Source organism: Pollicipes pollicipes, unplaced genomic scaffold, assembly GCF_011947565.3.
Source record: "Pollicipes pollicipes isolate AB1234 unplaced genomic scaffold, Ppol_2.1 Scaffold_4740;HRSCAF=5597_pilon_pilon_pilon, whole genome shotgun sequence".
NCBI lineage: Eukaryota > Metazoa > Arthropoda > Thecostraca > Pollicipedomorpha > Pollicipedidae > Pollicipes > Pollicipes pollicipes.
The window spans coordinates 25,553,767-25,572,989 of record NW_023596545.1 but is presented as its reverse complement, the minus strand read 5'-3'; the positions used below and the strand labels follow the sequence as shown (position 1 = coordinate 25,572,989).

Genomic DNA, 19,223 nt, shown 5'->3' with positions numbered 1-19,223 from the left:
AAAATGTAAAACTGATAGATAAAATGGAAGAACAGCCTTTCTTATACACATATGTGTACTTGCCTGGACTTACAAAATTCAGCTCACAATTGTTGTATTTTGCGTCTTGAAGACTAGTGCCCTGACATTTAGCGTGCACGTATTTCAGGACCATGCAAATCCAGAAACAGATACATTTGACTACGTTTATTTCTCACAAAACATCAAAGCGAAGCCGATCTCCCTATACAGCAATGTGGAAAGAACGCACACAATTACAGGTCTAATTCGAATACATACTTAGCTATTATTGAAAATGGAAGAACTGCCACACGACCGCAGGGCTAGGGTTTGTTTTACACACTGTTCTCAAAACTCGCGGAGAAAAAAGGATTGGGGTCATCAAATATTCGTTTAAAACGTGCTAATTCTGTGAGAGGCCCTAGCTGCCGTAGGTAGAAGGCCGGCCAGCTCGTCACATTTTCACCGAAATGTTAAAATTTACAAAACAAACTACACTGGACTAGCGTGATAAGTTTGGCACAAGCAGAAAACCATTAGCATCGCATTGACCAAGTTGTAACTAAAACAAGCCGTAAGCTAACCAAAGCATCTCGTCAAAGCTCTTGCTTTCAATAAGACTAATTAAGCCTTAAATCATACTTAAGTTCAACTAAAAGCGTTATGAATTATCACAAAATGGAAACACGTGATAAAAATTGACAACACCTCTCAAACCGAGGCATTCCGCTGCCCAAGCAAGCAATGCACGCGGATAAAACATATCACGTGTCCAGAACCGATGGAATGATGTCCCGTAGACGCACCTCCGAAAAGAAGATGATTATTGACAAACACTGGCAGTGATTGTGCTCACAGGGCCTCGCATAGAAATCGCTGACCGCGGCGCGAAATGCCCGGAAAAAAATTAAGAAGTTCTCATCCTCAGCGGTGCTTATTGCCTGTGGCCGCCCCGCGTCAAGTCCACAAATCCAAGCACACGGCGGGTGCGCACCCGCTAGACGGACAGCAGAACAGAGAGCAGAACGCACCAAACGGCGCGGCGCCGACACGAAAACAACAACAACTCCGGCGGTGGCCGGCGTATCACGTCTCTGGGCCGGCCGGGCGGCAGCAGCGGCCGGGGGGACCGGGTCGCCTACTCGGCTTGTTCCGAGTCCAGCTGCTGCAGCAGCTCGGCGTACTGCTCGGGGCTCATCAGCACGTCGCTGTCGACGCTGCGCCGCCGCCGCCGCCGCATGTTGCCCACCTCGACGCAGAGCACGATGAAGCGGTTGTTACAGGCGTAAGTTTCCTGTTCGAGCAGCCGGCTGTGGAACAGACTGCTGGCCATGCCGACCTTGTCAGCAGAAGAGGAGTGCCAGGCGTCGCAGTAATTGTCTAGGTCGCGCTCACCGCGCTCGGTGGCACCGTGCCAGACGATCTTCTGCGGCCTGGGGGTGCACGTCGAGCATGGTCAGAGGGCATGTCTGCAGTGACCGCCGCTGGCAGCGCTGCTGACTGGGCAGATAGCGGCCAGGGACTGCAGGGCTCTGGTCATGGCGACGAGGCAGGCTAAGCAGCAGATACTGAGCTGACAAACACACACCAGAGACTGTGACCATTGTAACGTCATACACAGCTCGGTCATTGCATGAGACTCGATCAGTGCAGGTCCCAGGAGTACCACTTCACCGAATCATGACCGTTATCAACCTACAACCTAACACAACACAAGAGTGACAGTACCAACATGCCAGACAAAGGCACGGGACGTCGACAGCACGACTCAAAGCCTTATCTTGCCAATGTTTTCGTGGCCTCACAACGCAGACACTTTTCGGGATTTGTGCACACTAAAGCCCATCTTACCACAACGCATCCTGTAACACGTCCTTCCCGTCAAAGCTGTAGACCGTTGGTCTTTGCGCGAACACTCCTCCGTCTCCCTTATATATGCTCTTCCAGCTCTCAAATAGGAGATCACCCTGGCGAGACAAGAGCGGTCGGGTTAGATTACCGCAATAAATGTCGTACAATAAAACAAAGTTAACTTTTCTTTATGCATCCATCACACGTCCCCCCCCCCCCTTTCCAGCATCTACCTAAAAGAGTCTCCGCATAAGCACAGCCCCCATAATGAACGCCTTGTTCACCATTAGGTCGGCCTCCTCGCGCCACAACCAACCGCTGACCGAGTTGTCTGGCGAAGGCGCGTCGGCTCGTCATAAGGGGCCCGTCTGCTGAGGTTCAGCCACTGAGGCTAGACGTCGCTTGCCTCTCGCCCTGGCAGGGGGGCAGGGCACCGCGCGGAATCGAACCCGTGACCTCTAAAAGCACAGGCGCGCAGCTTAACCCCCTCACCATCTACACTATCGCGGGTCACGGTCCGCCCGTAATCCCCGCCCCGCCCTCTGACCTTAATGTTGACCACGGGCAGGGTGCGGTCCTCGGTGCGCACGATACTGTCCAGGTTCTGCGTGCGGGACGAGAGCAGCGCGCGGAACGTGCTGTGGAGATTGGAGCGGCGGGCCTGCCGGTAGCACTCGTAGTCGAAGCCCCGCAGGCCCATCTTGTCGCCGTGGTGAGGCTCATTCAGCGCCGCCAGACGCAGCTGTGCACAGCAGAGGCAGGGAGTGGTCACGATTCGCACAGCGCCGCCAGGCGCAGCTGTGCACAACAGAGGCCGGGAATGGTTATAACTCGCACAGCACCGCCAGACGCAACTCTGCAGCGAGTCGGCAGGGAAGGGTCACAGAGCTGTGCACAAGAACCATGGGGCAGCTGGAAATGGTCACACAACTCTGCGCAGAGGCATGAGGTAAGGTGGGGCCGTCACATCCTGCCCAGTGGATAAAACAAAACGGTGAAATATCAGAAGGTTCACGAAACCAGATTGTTCATAATTCCCTTCGCCATGCACGATATGGGAGGATACAGCAAACGTCCTGGGGTTTAATGCATAATACCTCGCTAACTATGGGTATGTTGTCCCTCTGAGGAGCCAGGTCCTTTTACCAGCTGTTTCATTTTCGGCACTGCTCGGGGGCCGATTTTTAATAGCCGCAGGCAAAAATTCCACCTCAAGTAGGTAGTTTTGCCCAAGAATAATCATTGTGTAAAAATGGCATACCCATGACACCGAACGCAACGGTGTGATAACCGTACTCGACCAATTCAAACTATATGTAGCGGAATTCGCACTCTTTGTGTTACGTAAGGATGCCATAAGAACAAAATTAACATAAATGAATGACTTTCAAAGATATGTTGATGACGTATGGGAGCCATAGGGGCCAAATTTACTTAAAACGATGGCTTCCACAAATGTCGTTACCACTTATTCTAATTCAACATTATCATATAACATCCATGCATGTGTATCCATCGCGAGGATTTGATAGTGAACTTATTGAGGGATACCCAGCCTAAGCTCGGGGCACTTACCATGTGCGGATAGCGCTGGGAGAAAACAAAACAAAGACGTTAGAAATAGTGTCGCACAATATTCAGCGCATAGCGGACCTTCAGCTTTATATGCTAGTTTTCAGCCACCCCGTTCCAAGGCCGTGAATGTTCACACCGATCAGTTACACCGAGTGCGTCACAACTCCTTCATGCTTGTGAAGGTGGTAAATTCCACGAGCAGTCGTCCTGCCAGCAGTTCGCTGGCACACACACCATCCCTGGAGCCAGAGCATCTCGGTCCACTGTTCGCTGGCACACACACCATCCCTGGAGCCAAGGTCTCCCGGTCCACGGTTGGCACGCCCACCATCTCTGGAGCCAGAGTCTCCCGGTCCACGGTCAGCACGCACACAATCCTCGGAGTCAGTCTCCCGGTCCACGGTCGGCACGCACACCATACCCGGAGCCAAAGTCTCTCGGTCCACTGTTATCCGACACACACACCATCCCTGAAGCCAGAGCCTCCCGGTCCACGGTCGGCACGCACAACATCCCTGGACCCAAAGCCTCATGGTCCATGGCCGCCACGCACACCGCCCCCGGAGCCAGAGCCTCTCGGTGCACGGTCGGCCCCCTCCCTCGCCTCACTCCCACTCACCCTGGGGCCGTCCACCTGCGAGACGAGGTTGCCGGACTCGAAGGGGGGCGGCGATCTGTGCTCAGCCGTCTGCGCAGTGGTGGTGGGTGGCTCTGTCGGTTTATGATCCACCACGGAGCCCAGCTGTGCAAAGGTACGGCAGGTGTTACAGAGTCGGCCTGCGCACCGACAGAGTACACAACAGGTTCACAGACCCCAGCTCCGCCCACGTAGACGGCTGGATGGAGGTCAACTTTGCACAAACACAGTCCCCGCACAACAAAATTGAAAAAGTTTTTCCAATACTGAATCCAAAATGTCGGAAGTCCATAATTCCAATGCAGACGAGGTGGTCGCAGCGAACCGACGTTACGTACCGACACGTATTGCCAGCCTGCGCTGACGCGGACCAGCAGGGCCTCCTCGTCCATCACGAACGCCAGCGTGCCCACCGGGCTGACCTCGGAACGCTGTCAGGTCACACGACGCAGGTCACACACCGACATACACATCACGCACTGATTTCGCGCCTTTGCCAGGTCACTGCCTGGGTCGGGTCGGGTCGCACAATGTTGACGAGTGATTAAATATTAAAACGGAAGGGATGATGCATCTACAGATGAGGTTCGCACCAAGTGGCTTTGAGATTGGCAACGCATGACAATATGGTCACATCTGCTTTCAAGTTCTAGCGTCTAGTGGAGACGGGCTCCGCGTTTAATTGATCACCACATCGGCTGGACGATGGAGGATAATCATTCAAAACATGATGCACAATACATAAAAGATCGTTGTGTTTTTTAAGAACGCAGTTAGCCACGGTAGCTTGGCGCTCAACGTGTATTTCGCAAGTATTTGTGGTTCAGTCCCTAAAATGTACTATGCATGATGTACGCGTCGTGTCGGCGAGTCAGATGGAACTCGGACGAACAATCCTGGTGTGAAACCTGGGGAGATATCATATGGCTGTGGTCGAGAACAGGTGACAAGGAGCGTGGATAGGTCGCACAAGGCGTGGCAAGGCCGTATGGTGGTAACGTGGTGAGCAGCTGCCCCGGCGCAGCGACTGACGCTGCTGACCGAGCCGGCCCGTGATGTGGCCTTCTGTCGCGCCCGTGATGCAGAGAAGCGACCGACCTTCAGCATGGCCTCCTTGTTGGGGAAGGTGACGGCGCCGGGAACGATCTGGGGCGAGGCCGCCTGCTGCCCGCCGCGGCCGCCGTAGCCCGACTCTCCAGGCGGTCCTGCCGGTCCTGCAGAGCGGCACGGGGTCTGAACACCGCGGACCGGCACAGGGCCAGCACACCGCGGACCGGCACAGGGTCAGCATACCGGGGATCGGCGCAGGGTCAGAATACCGGGGACCGGCACAGGGCCAGCACACCGCGGACCGGCACAGGGTCAGCACACCGCGGACCGGCACAGGGTCAGCACACCGCGGACCGGCACTGGGTCAGCACAGTGAGAAACGGCGCGAGTCAGCATATCAGGGACCTGCACAGGGTACGGTCACGGCCGACCGCACTGCTTCACATACGCGGTCACTGATTAAAACACAGCTGGTCTGGCCCTGCTGGTGATTTGGAGGATGTAAGGGTATTTCAAGGCGTTGGTGATGAGCAACGTGCAAAATCCAGAGGGAGACATAAGGTGCCAAGATAGCAGTTCTTTTCAGCGACAGTATAGGTACCTTATCTCGAGCTCCACTGTTTTGCAACGAACAAGAGCACAACTGGTAGCACACGCAACTAGCACATACTCGAAATGACTGACAGATACCAAGATACAGATGAGCCACAGGTTCCAGCCCTCTCCGTAATATCATGCATGAGTTAAAAGCTACCGCTCTACGTCAATTCACCGCATCTGCAATCGTGTTCACGTCTTCTTTTACCAGCGCGCGTCCACACGATGCCTATCCAGTGCCCAATCAACACACCCAGAACAAAAACACGACGCAAGCAAGGAACGCCATCTTTCTTGCAGGTACTTTTCGCCGCGCTGTCTTCGTTTGAAACGCGTTTAAACGCACACATGGAACGCGACAGGTGCTGGCAAAAGGCATGGATCGTATTTACAGCCAACACTTAAGAACATCCAACTCTGATATCACTTCTCTCTGTTGCATGCAACGACGAACAGTACCGACACCTCCGCGTCCGTACCGGGATGGCCGGACATGTCAGAGGGGACGGAACCACTCGCGCATGGTGATGGGAAGCCGTTCAGGTACACTCCACGCAAGCGAGATCGGGTCTCTTTAAGCACATCTGTAGACTATCAAAACTTATTCATTTGAATAATCTAGGTTCATGTTGGTGCCACATTCACTGCAAACGCTAGACTTGCACCTTACCTCTTCTCCTGCCGCCTGTAGGGACACAGAAAGAAGCTGAAGCTGAACCCGTGACCCGGTGTGACAGAATTACACATGAGAAGATGGGTCAGCACATGTCACAGGAGCAACATTTATAAGCTATTATTTAGGCCGTGATACGCAGCTTGCGCACATCATTCGGCTCACAATAAGGATAAGGGATATATTTGAGTGTGTCGTAATCTTTTAGTGGCCCTTCCTTCTTACCATCACAACGCACTGACATTATTCTGATCTCAAACACGCAGACCAGTGCTACCTTTAAAAAACGGTACTGTATTTATATAATACGCTAACTGCAGTCCGCATGGGATCCAGCTTTTGCAGGCAGACGGTTTTAGGGAACACTTCAGATAGCACAAACAACAAAGGGTACGCATGCATGACAACTCTTTCGATCACGCATAATGCGACGGAGAGCGCTTCGCCATGTCCCTCAACAAAGCGAAACGAGGGCGGCATGAAAGATGATAGCGGCGCTACCCACTGATGTGCGCAAATATTACGTTTGTGGATCGATGAAGTACCGTAATCACCATCACACTTGTTCGCGGCCTTCTCCGCCGTTTGAATGAAAATATCCACGCGTATTACTTCATGTCTGAATGTAAAACGCACTCAGACACGTGAGAAGACATTCTCCCTACTTTAAACGAAAATACTCACATGCAATACTTCATGCTTGAATATGCCATTCATTGGACACGTAAGAAAGCATTCGGAATTGTCATGTACCATGGTGACAGTCTAGGGAGCAGTCGAAAACATGCTGAGTTGGCAAAATGTGTAACTGCACATGTCAACGCGCATGGGAAACAGGCCATCTTGGTCCATAAGTGTAAATGTTTAGCTTCATGCAACACCGCGGGCTCACTCAGGCCTGGTGGCAAAAACAAACAAAGGAAGGGGGCGATATTGGCATGAGGTGTGAGGCCCTCCCGACCCAACGTCAGGGCTGGACGGGCGGGGAGGAGGGGAGGTTGGGGGGGGGGGGGGACAATCCCTGGGAGCCACTTCACACTGCGCCAGCTAACGGTGCGAATGACCCTGACAAAGACACATCGTTCGGTCAACGTGAACCCAATGCTGGCCGCTTTACTGGCTCCGCGAGAGAGAAGCCCGCATCGGTCCCTTGAAACGGCGTACGTCTGTGCTGAACGGACCACCGCAAGCTACCAGCGACGAGCCGGCGAGGGGTGACTCCCGCCATGGTGCCAACCATCACTGATGAGCACCTCCCAACAGACAGGACGCGGCTTGCCTTCGCGGGACCCGTGCCAGACTTGGCGGCGTTGAGCCAGCACCCCGGTCACCGAAGCGCGATGCATCACGGGCGCGGCGCGTGGTCCAAACCTTACGGCGCCAGTGAATGGCCGTGTTTGGAGGACAAGTGTTTCGGATTTAGTCGAAATAATGACGTTATTGCGCTAAATCGAGTAATCTGCCGACAACTTGTCCTGAGTTGTTCAAAGTGGTGCAATATCAGGAACGTTTTCACATTTGGAGATAGTCTTAGCCTAATTGGAAGCTTCCTCTACATGAGCAAGGGGCGAAGCCGCTCCTGTAGATAACGCCGACCAGCTGAGAGGCGCCGGTTCTCCAGTTGCAGTCTGGCAGAGAGGATGGAGACCTGCTCCCCGTCACTACCAGGGCTCGTATGCGCTTTTGGTGTTGGCGGGGGGGGGGGGGGCGGGAGGGGAGCCATGGTTGCAATCACGACCAAGCACGCGCAGGAGTTGTAGGTGGTGTGAGTCGGGGGTGGGGACTGTTTCGTTCAACACCAGGGCGTCTAGGTGCCCGGGGGGGGGGGGAGAGGTTCAATCACAACCACTGTCTAACCTACCGCTGCCCAGCTGCAGACGGAGCTCCGTGATAGAGTTGGTGGGACGCCTTCTCATCCCTTTGTGAAGCGCACAATCACAATCAGTGGTGTCGCTCACCGAATCATTGTTAGTGACGTCAGTTGTTATCGCGACATCACCACTGAGGTCATGCTCCATCACATCGTTAACAGTGGCGCCACAGCGTCACCATCCAACCATTCAGCGTCAGCGACGGGTGAGAGCAGCATCAACGCCGCCGCTACTTACAATGCCATCAACGCAAAACCACATGGTCTCCCACACTCAGCATGGACTAATTCAGGACATGCGTCACTGGACGCACACACCATGGCGCTGACAGGAGCCAACAAAGCTCGTATAAACGGCCTCCTGCCAACGCTCAGAGGCCAACACTCCCGTCGCCGTCTGCCTGCACGCGTGTCCGCCGCCGCAGCGAGGCGGCGAGCGGCGCGCTCGTACACGTGCGCCATCTACACCGAAGCAGAGCGTCATCGCAGCGGCACGTCGGCGCGGCGGTGGCAGCACAGCCGCGGGACGGGACGGGACGGAACGGGACGGGACGGGACAGACGGGACGGACGAAACGTACCTGGCAGACCGATGCCGGGCCGGCCGGGTGACCCCACCTGGCTCCGTCCCGCCGGACCGGGCGGGCCGGGGGGGCCTGGCTCGCCGACGATGGAGAGGCCTGGGCTGCCGACGTCGCCCTGCCCGGCAGCCGGCCGACAGCGGTCAGCGCAGGTCACAGACGGGGGCGGTGAATCATTCTACGTTCAGTCAGGGCCCCGAGACGATGGCGCCAGCTCACGGGCCTCGTGACCGGCCGGCCCTGTCGCCATCAACTGCGCTTGAACATGCTAAACAATACTCGGCTGCTGTCTCATGAAAAGAGCAAAGATACGACATGATAGGGCATTCATCCCGGCCGCACCCAACTGCTATGATGGCTGGTAGACCACTACACCTCAGCACGGGCACAGGAACTCCCAACCGTGCATTTGTCAGCGCTGATACGGTACCTTGGGGCCTGCAGGTCCCGACGGCCCCGGCACCGGTATGTACATGCCTCCCTTGCCGTTTGAACTGTCCTCACAGCCACACACCTGCCCGAACAGAGTCATACATGTCAGCGATCATCAGAACCCTGAACTGCCCCCCTCCCCCTCACAAACACCTGAATGGATTACTGCGAGCGGATATGAACGTGGCCCAGGCTGAGGTTGATCAGGTTCGTCTGCACATAGTTCGGAAGTTATCTTTTGCTATCGTAAGCTCTTATGGTTATTTGCTGCCCAAAGGACGTCTAAACAATGCATTACCTTACCTTTGATAAAACTGCGTATCTTACACATCCCCCCAAAACGCTGGAAACCTGGAGTGCAAACGTGTTTTAAGATACAGCATTCTGGAATCTAGGGGGCTAAGCATATTGTCCAAGAGACAGATGAGAGGCTAAATCCCTTCGCAACGACATGAAGATGAAGCGGCGGCGTCATTCCCTGAGCAGCATTCGGACGTCGTCGTGGCGCCGAAGCTGCCCGTGTCCGCCACTGTAGCGGGATCGACTCACCCCCGGCTCTCCCTTGGCGCCGGGGACACCGACACCCTTCTCTCCGCGGCGACCCTGTCAACGGTCCAGCCGGGTCAGCCGACAGCGGACAAACGCGTCAACACACGGCCGGCGTCAGCCGACAGCAGACCAAAACGTCAACACACGGCCGGCGTCACGCCGACAACGAACCGGCGCGTCAACACACGGCCGGCGTCACGCCGACAACGAACCGGCGCGTCAACACACGGCCGGCGTCACACCGACAACGGACCGGCGCGTCAATACACGGCCGGCGTCACGCCGACAACGGACCGGCGCGTCAACACACGGCCGGCGTCAGCCGACAGCAGACCAACGCGTCAACACACGGCCGGCGTCAGCCGACAGCAGACCAACGCGTCAACACACGGCCGGCGTCACGCCGACAACGAACCGGCGCGTCAATACACGGCCGGCGTCACGCCGACAACGAACCGGCGCGTCAACACACGGCCGGCGTCACGCCGACAACGAACCGGCCCGTCAACACACGGCCGGCGTCACGCCGACAACGAACCGGCGCGTCAACACACGGCCGGCGTCACGCCGACAACGAACCGGCGCGTCAACACACGGCCGGCGTCACACCGACAACGGACCGGCGCGTCAACACACGGCCGGCGTCACACCGACAACGGACCGGCGCGTCAACACACGGCCGGCGTCACACCGACAACGGACCGGCGCGTCAATACACTGCCGGCGTCACGCCGACAACGGACCGGCGCGTCAATACACGGCCGGCGTCACGCCGACAACGGACCGGCGCGTCAATACACGGCCGGCGTCACGCCGACAACGGACCGGCGCGTCAATACACGGCCGGCGTCACGTTGTATGCACTGGGCTATCAGAGTATCAGCACGGCGACAAGACATCCGTGCACAAAATATCTCAAGGTCCAATCAATATCCTGCTAATTTAGTACATCTTTTCAGCACAAAATTGCTTAATTTACGGTTTAGTTATTGCCGTTTGTAACATTACGGTACCGCAACCTTACCTTTCTCCTTTTGTTCTGGGTGCATTAAGGTAGAACAATATATCAGCTGCAGCTTTTACGAACAACAGAATGTAGAAAATGATGCGAGCGACAATGATATCATGCACGATGTCCCGAATTAAAAGTCCAAGAAAATCCCAACGTTGTCCAAGTGTGAGAACGTAAAAAAGAAAGCCATCTTCCATTCATATATGACGAAAATAAGCCATCATATCCATCAAATCGAATGCCTCCAATTTGAAAACTGCAACGCGCGCCACTTGTCATGATTTTCAAAAGCAGGGGGATGCGGCCTGCTTTGACGCTGGAAACTCCAGTTACCAGGGTGTGAGCAGTTTCTTACCGGCCAGCCGGGCATGCCAAGCTCTCCGATTGGTCCTGGCCGGCCAGGTGGGCCGGGTCGGCCCCGCCTTCCCCGGTCACCCTTCTCACCCTGCGGGGTCAGACCGCGGTCACCGGCGCTCGCGGCTGGGCGCGAGCGAGCCTCGACCGCCACGGCAGGTGCAGCAAAGGTCGATTGCAGTGGGCAAAACGTATTTGAGAAGCCATTGTCGGAATGACGATAGGGGTACAAATGCAATGCAACCCATCGAACAACGCGATCACAAGCTGTAGGTAGTACTGGTTATAGAAAGTACCGGCACTACAACTGTAAAGTACATGAAGATGGTTCGTTGCGAGCTGCCCAAGAACACTGCGCAATCAGTGCGTTATTAAATCACCTTTGACATGAATGACTTCTTTTCTCTACAGTTCTGACACTCAAGTTCTCAGTTTAACGATGCCGCGTTGATGCGTTCAGAATCAGATTGACACGTGTGACACTGCCGCAGCAGTATGACGTCACAGCAGCAGCACGTGGGCGGCCGCTCAGTGCCCGCTGGGAGCAGCACCTTGAGCGTGACACCGTCGGCCGAGACCGAGGCCGAGGCTGCTCCGGGCGGTCCCTGAGGTCCAGGCAGGCCGGGGGCGCCGTCCAGGCCCGGCTCGCCCTGCGGGCCCGGCAGGCCCACCCCGGGTGGACCGGGCGGGCCCGGCGGGCCCTCGGGTCCGGCCGGACCCGGCGAGCCAGGTGTTCCCACGCCCGATGGCGCTGGAGGTCACAAGAACTGTGGTGAGGCGGGCAGCCCTACACCGCCATGCCGGCACGATAGTTACCACGCAGACACAAACTGGGCTTGAAGTGTCCGTTGGGACAATCAGGCGCACTAATCGTTTGATCGTATCAGGTGGGAACGTTTTTTTTTTTTGCTATCTGTTCCAAATTATGCTATATAACTACGTTTGCCATGAACGAAAACACCATCGTCCTATACTAGCTATCTTTAGTCTCGGCAGTGAAGGAATGTACACGAAAGCCCCAGGCTCCATCAGTCAGCTGCGTCCGTAGCCAGGCCTGGATGCGGTCACCGCTCTGAGCTTCTGCTGGCGAGCGGCCGCCGTCTGACGGACGGCCGGCGGCCCCTGCGGCGCCACTCACGAGGACGCGGCCCGTAGCCGGAGCCGGAGCCGCCGACGCCGTCCTCGTCCCAGCCCCACTCCTCGGCGTGGGGCCCGGAAGGCGCCGGAGGACCGGGCGGTCCGGCCGGCCCGGCGGGACCTGACGTCAGCGGCGCAGGTCAGGGGCGTGCAGGTCAGGGGCGCGCAGGTCGGGGGCGCGCAGGTCAGGGGCGCCGCCCGGCGCAGGGCACGTGGGCACGGCCGAGACACGACGCATCTCACACTGCGCTGGACATCAGATCGTCACAAACGTACACTACACAGGCCCTGATTCCAAACCAGCCTGGTTCACGCATGACACGGAACGGAAACAATCTACATCTCAAACCCACAGCATAGCGTCCACAGCCATACAGCACTTTTGCATTGCAGACTGGCAGCCCAGTCACCAGTTGCGCCGTGTTGGGGCGGCAGCAGGGTGGTGCCGCATCATCCGGCGTCACTGACCTCGCTCACCACGCGGCCCAATCGCTCCCGGCTGGCCGGGCTGGCCGTCCATCCCGGACTCGCCAGGTTCGCCCTTGAAGCCCTGCGGCCCCTGCGAGCCCTGGAAGCCCTGCAGCAGTAAAGGGCGGGTCAAGGACAACAACGAGACAACGGTTTGGAGGACAGGACAAGGAGAACAACTGACATGCACGCATAGGTGAACAGAGCATGACGTGCAAAATGCATAGGAAGATCTAAATTTTCAGGACAATGAGGCGGGCTCCTAGATTTATTGCTTTAATGAAAAAAGAGCGAAAAATCTACTGATATGTCGCAGAATCTCAAAGTTTTCGTATTGAAAACTCACATCACCGTGCAAACATTGCAAGCTAGGGTTGCAGCCTATTGCACATTGCAACAAGAGTCACAAACTGATAGTGTTGCTCAAGACCCCGCACAACCAGCGACTGAAAACCGCGTGCAGAGCAGGTGGAGGCAGAGCAGGGTCCTCACCCGTTCGCCCTTCTCTCCGGGCACGCCGGTCTCCCCTCTCTCGCCCTTGATGCCGGGAAGACCCACGGGGCCCGGTGTGCCGGGCGCGCCGTCCAAGCCAGCCGGCCCTGCAGCCAGAGGAGCCCAGGCAAAACCGTCAGAAAGCAGGAGAAAAACCAGCGCAGATCAAACGATGTGCTTGCGTGATACACACATGGACCGACACCAGTTAAACGACATCTGACACGGACAGGATTAGCGCCACATCCAGCGATATCGGTCCGAGATCCCAGCCGGGCTATTCAGGCCGTTCCTCAACCTCCCGGTCTGAGAATGCTCGGGGTCAGCGCCGAAAAGTGCTGACGCACTGGTTAGAATTCGCAGCCCGTTCCGGTGCATTTGCTAAAATTTCCGCAAGCGGGGTGTCTGGAGCGCTCCCCGAGCTGCCAATGACATGCCGCGCTGAAAAATGTCCGGTATAATTCGGAATTTGTAAACCTTTTCCAAAACGACTGTTCAGGGATTCCGGAGCGTTCCCTGAACTGTCCGCGGCGATTACGCACTGACAACTGACCTACCCAGGCGTATCCCAAACTGGACGGTCGGGAAGGTTCGGAGAATCCCAAGTTTCACAAATGAAGGCCTATGGCGGTGACTCGATAGGGAAAGGTTGAGAAACCCGAAGCATTTCCAAGCTGGTTGGGGAAACTTGAGGTTTGCCAAGCTTTTCCGGATCTTTTCCGACCCTTCCCCAGTTAAACAACTGGCTGGGGCAGCGGTGTGAACGCTGTCAAACCAACAACAGGTGGTGGCACCGACAAAAGTCAGGTTATGCCACTTGGGTGATGAAATGCTGTAGCCAACAATTTTAAACCCAATTCCAAAGGCCGCCGCCGCACAATCAAATATAGAGACCGCCGGTTCACAAAACGAACTAGATGAGCGGTGGGAGCGAGTCGGGCTCCACAGCCCGGCCCCTGACCTGGAGGTCCTGGTGTTCCGGGCAGGCCGTACCCGCCGGCACCATAGCCAGATCCGAACGTCTCATCGTTCTGCTGAAAACAGAGAGGGAGAGTCACAGCGCCATCGGGCAGTCCGCAGCGCTCCTCTGGAGCAGGCCGGGCCGCCAGACTGGCCGGTCCGCAGCGCTCCCCTGGAGCAGACTGGACCTCCGAACTGACCAGTCGGCAGCATCACCGGCCAGTCCGCAGCTCTCTTCCGGGGCAGACCAGATCGCCGAACCATCCGTGCGCAGCGCAGTCAAGAATTCTTTAACACTCAGAGGAGCTAAAGCAGACGCCTCCAACTACACTGGAGAGCGCACGTCATGATCACACCGAGCGTATTACGTTCTTACCTTAAATATGTTCCGCGGGTTCCATGAGCGCTTGGAAAGGACAGTCACACGTCACTGGTGGTGGATACACGCGACGTGACGCGAGGCTACCAAAAGAGAGAGAGAGAGAGAGAGAGAGAGAGAGAGAGAGAGAGAGGAGAGGAGAAGAGAAGAGAGAGAGAGAGAGAGAGAGATAGAGAGAGAGAGAAGAGAGAGGGGAGAGAGAGAGAGAGAGAGAGAGAGAGAGAGAGAGAGGAGAGAGAGAGAGGGAGAGGGAAAGAGGGGAAAGAGAGCCGACCACCGGGGCGCCAAATAATGACGGAGGCTGCGGACAACTGCTAGCGACCAGACTAACGTGTCCTATCCAAGACGCAATTTTCTAATTGTAGCTCCCATCTCCGAAACACGTCCGTGTGTGTACGTCAGTACCGTCACGACTCGGTCTCCCAGCTGCCGCGTGACTTACGTCGAATCCGCTACCGAGTCCACTACCCAGCCCCAGGCCGGGCGGGCCGGGCGGACCGGGCTCCCCTCGAGAGCCGGGCACGCCGTCCGTGCCGGGATCGCCTGGCAGACACAGAGCCCACAGTCAGACTTGACAGGTGGGGCACAGACACGGAGCCCAGAGTCACACTCGTCAGGCAGGCCAGAGACACAGAGCCCAGAGTCAGACTCAACCGGTGGGGCACAGACACAGAGCCCAGAGTCAGACTCAACCGGTGGGACACAGACACAGAGCCCAGAGTCAGACTCGGCAGGTGGGACGCAGACACAGAGCCCAGAGTCAGACTCAACCGGTGGGACACAGACACAGAGCCCAGAGTCAGACTCGGCAGGTGGGACACAGACACAGAGCCCAGAGTCAGACTCGGCAGGTGGGACGCAGACACAGAGCCCAGAGTCAGACTCAACCGGTGGGACACAGACACAGAGCCCAGAGTCAGACTCGGCAGGTGGGACGCAGACACAGAGTCTAGTTCAGGCTCGGCAGGCCGGACACATTCTGGGCTGGGCATAGGCTATCGTTATCCATACATAGTCTTACCTATTCGATCAGATACGCCCACGTACCACACAAAACGCCTGCTGTACGTGACAGATTGATCGAAGTACAATTGCCATATCACTTATTTGGAAATGAAACAATATAAAAGATACGCCAGGGTGTAAAATAATGGATTGATCGTCATGGAACATGACTTAATAATTACATCACCCTGCTGCGCTTCGGTATCGCACTGGGCAACCGACACGAACCTTTCAGGCCTTGAATACCTTCCGGCCCCCTGGGCCCGGCATCTCCGCGCTCTCCCTGGGGCCCCTCGGGCCCCTCCGGGCCGCGTTCTCCCCTCGGACCTGGATGGCCCTGAAACACGTCGCCGGCGCGGTCAGTGCAAGACGTGTTCCGGTTGACTGGCGACAGCAGCCGGCAGCCATTACAAAAAGGACAAAAACAAAAACACACGGACACATCCGAGTAACGCGAACTAGCAGCCGACGCCGACGAGTGCTGCAACACTCAGCACTTCACCTGGCTCTTCCACCTGTCTTCGCGTCCGTCCAAATGACGGCAATTGAGCCTAGTTCGCTTGCCGGGTTCATCGAACCGGGCTCGATGAAAACAAAGGCATGCGTGTCAGTCCTGTACACCACCGCCGACTCTCCTGAGCACCAGCCAATGGCTGCAAGGTTTCGACCTCTCGTGGGTACCAGCCAGGGGCCACGAGGCTCCACCAGCCAGGAGGCCACGAGGCTCCGGCCTCGTGGGCACCAGCCAGAGAGCCTCAAGGCTCCGGCCTCGTGGGCACCAGCCAGGGGCCACGAGGGGCACTGACCGGGGATCCGGCCATGCCGGGCGTGCCGTCCAGACCGGGAGCGCCCTCTGGACCGCGCACTTCTTTGTAGGTGATTAGCACCGCTGCCAAGTCGTCGAGGTCACACGAACACTTTCCAGGGGGCCCGGGCGGTCCGGCCGCACTCCATACGCCATCCTGCCGGCAACACCGGATCGTCAGGGGGCAGGGAATCATACGACTGGGTACGTGTCACCCCTCCCCCTCCGACAGGTGCCAGATGGTGCAGGGAACGGCGGTGCAGTCGACGATCGTGTAGGCGACACGGTCACCCAAGAATGCATTGTGTAGAGAAGGCGGAGCCCTTCACAACAGGCAGTTTCTATATACGGCAGGCTTCTGATGTCATCAAACGTTGTCTGCTTACCAACAAGCGCTAATCTACAAGAAACGACATTGATTTACCTGGAGCAGTGCCATTCTGACGTGACCTTACAATCACACGGGCGGTGGCGAACTTAAATCCTTTCCGCGCATGCCACGATCAGTTATTCACAGATGGCAGCAGCCGCGAAACATAGCTATCAGCATGTCTACCCCGAAGATACTACGCATGGTTGTTCCTAAATGCTCTCAGTACACCAATGCCGATACAAAATAGTATGCTCGCATCTCAGTTACCTTCGACATGCGACCTGTTTACGTGTGTGACCTGATCAGGAACCGCACGTGGCCATGCCAGGCCAAAGAACTCGTCGTTTATCCCACTTAGACAGTGGTTTCTCTGACACGCAGTGCGCCACATGCAACAATGAAACTCAAGCGGAGCGACGGCGCACTCCGTGTCTTTGCCCACTAGACGTAGTGCAACACCGGTTACCACACACTTTGCAGCACCGCCCGAGCCTTTCGCTGCATAACGGGAATGACCGGTGCTCAGTGAGCGAATCTGCCTACACATAACACGCGCCCCGAATACCAGCGTCACCCGGCTGCCCCCCCCCCCCCCCCCCCGGCTGTGGAGGGAGGAGAGGGGGGGGGGGCGTCTAGCCTGCAGCACGCCGGAGTCTGTCGCCAGGCGCCGGTCAGACTGCCGGTAAACAGAGCGGGCTGCACGGCAGGCAGTGCATCGATGGCCGGCCAGTGCCGTGTTCGATGAGCGAGCATCCACAGCAAGAAGGGGAGGGGGAGAGCAGAAGGGGCTCTGATCGGTGGGACAGGAGGGGCTCTCGTTGGGGGGACAGAAGAAGCTCTCGTCGGGAGGACAGGAGGGGTTCCCGTGGGGGGCAAGGAGGGCGCTTGTCGGGGGGACGTGGGGGGGGGGCTCTCGTCGGGGGGGGGGGGAGAGGGGCAGGAAGGGCTTTCGTCGGGGTCACGCCGGCTGAGCGGCGGGTGATGGCCGCGCTGCAGAGACCATCGAGCCAAGAACCGGTCCCGAAAGAGCTTCTAGCACCGCTGCTATGGCGAGCGACGTTTTCGCGTCCAGTAACACGATGTACGCACACAAGTAAGGGCCAGTATGGCGGGATGTGAGCCGCGGGAGACGACTTTAATGACACGGTATGCACTGATAGATTTTCAGAGCAATTTTAATGCACGTTCACGATCGGGGTGACGGCAGTCCATGCTGACATTCCATAGGCCGCATGCGGGTAGTGAGTGACCAAGCCGTCGGCATGCCCTGAATCCCGAGTCACCACCAAGGACTTCGTTGTAATCACAGTCGCCGGCTGGCAAGGTCTTGCCAGTGCCGCCCTTGACCCCAGAAGCCATGTGGAGCGAGCGGTGGGGTAATTAATCCCTGGGACCCTGGGACAAATCGCGTAGAAGAATTGTCAACAAACCATGCAGCTACGTCATGGCAGAGCTGGTTGGCAGTCGCGTTGGCTCATCCAGCAGGCGGGCGAACAGCATCTTAAAGGCTGCCTTGAGTACTTTTCCGCACATTCCCAGGTCTCGTGTTAGATGCATTTTACGGGCTCCATCACCAGCACTAACAAAGGTTTGTCTGATCCCTGTCCCGCGAATTGTTATACGTCACGAACCGGGCAGTGCAGTCATGGAGTGTAAGGCCTAGTACGATGTCGGCTTGCAGCATGATTTGTTTACCGTGAAATATGGTGTGCTACCAGGGATATCACATTTGGCCAAGGACGAAGGGGCGTTTTTATGTCTCCGTGTTGTACTTCTGGAGGTGGTATTCGTTTGTATATTCTGTGCCAGACTTCACGGAATTTTGACTGGTAACATCTTGATGAGCTGCATCAAGCTCCTTGTTTACTGCGCCATACGCGCGAAGTTTAATGCGTCGCAGCATGTATTACCCGCGCCAAAGCCGTACCATGATTTTCTAGGGACAGAAGAGAGCACTCAAGTTCCATTAAATAATCGGGTTTTCCGTTTAAGTGGCGGAAAATCATCCTCTTCGTTTCCTCCAAACACAAGATCTAGCTCAATGGAATTACGCAACTAACTGCAAGACTCTCACGACACTGTCCACGGCATAGCTGTTGAAATGCCATCGACACTCGCTTTTCCTCGTAAGTGGCCTAGTACTTATGCTATTTTCTCTCCGATCTCTTAGCCAAATACTAATGGGGGATTTGCATTCGCGTGGCACACCATGGCACAGTCGTCAAAGACAGGTTTTCGATCTCTCAGGGATGTACGAATGCCTTCCGTAAGGAGCTTGGACCTTGAAGTCACGTTTACATTTGGTGGGGCTTCATCATATTCAAAAATTAGGTTTTCACGCTTGGGCTGACATACAACTTACGGCGATTAGGACGGCTTTAGCTCGGCGCTTTTATGGTCACCTTTCAGAGTCTGTTATAAGCG

General features: G+C 56.4%; 1 protein-coding gene across 2 annotated transcripts in view; it reads right to left on the bottom strand.

Moving 5' to 3' along the window:
* Positions 1 to 171: 171 nt before the first annotated feature.
* Positions 172 to 19,223, bottom strand: part of LOC119099260 (collagen alpha-1(I) chain) — a 78,670-nt gene continuing 59,618 nt past the window's right edge. The window contains exons 9-26 of one of the 2 annotated variants that reach the window (XM_037222382.1): positions 16,428 to 16,583; positions 15,850 to 15,958; positions 15,059 to 15,159; positions 14,239 to 14,311; positions 13,278 to 13,384; positions 12,786 to 12,894; positions 12,319 to 12,438; positions 11,732 to 11,931; positions 11,182 to 11,271; positions 9,815 to 9,868; positions 9,264 to 9,347; positions 8,834 to 8,951; positions 5,162 to 5,277; positions 4,402 to 4,494; positions 4,046 to 4,168; positions 2,399 to 2,593; positions 1,852 to 1,967; positions 172 to 1,433 (exon numbers count right to left, since the gene is read on the bottom strand). In XM_037222382.1, coding sequence (XP_037078277.1) covers positions 1,139 to 1,433; positions 1,852 to 1,967; positions 2,399 to 2,593; positions 4,046 to 4,168; positions 4,402 to 4,494; positions 5,162 to 5,277; positions 8,834 to 8,951; positions 9,264 to 9,347; positions 9,815 to 9,868; positions 11,182 to 11,271; positions 11,732 to 11,931; positions 12,319 to 12,438; positions 12,786 to 12,894; positions 13,278 to 13,384; positions 14,239 to 14,311; positions 15,059 to 15,159; positions 15,850 to 15,958; positions 16,428 to 16,583 — 2,259 coding nt within the window. In that variant the 3' untranslated portion in view covers positions 172 to 1,138. The remainder of the gene's footprint in view (positions 1,434 to 1,851; positions 1,968 to 2,398; positions 2,594 to 4,045; positions 4,169 to 4,401; positions 4,495 to 5,161; positions 5,278 to 8,833; positions 8,952 to 9,263; positions 9,348 to 9,814; positions 9,869 to 11,181; positions 11,272 to 11,731; positions 11,932 to 12,318; positions 12,439 to 12,785; positions 12,895 to 13,277; positions 13,385 to 14,238; positions 14,312 to 15,058; positions 15,160 to 15,849; positions 15,959 to 16,427; positions 16,584 to 19,223) is intronic. The other variant, XM_037222383.1, reaches the window with a different exon arrangement.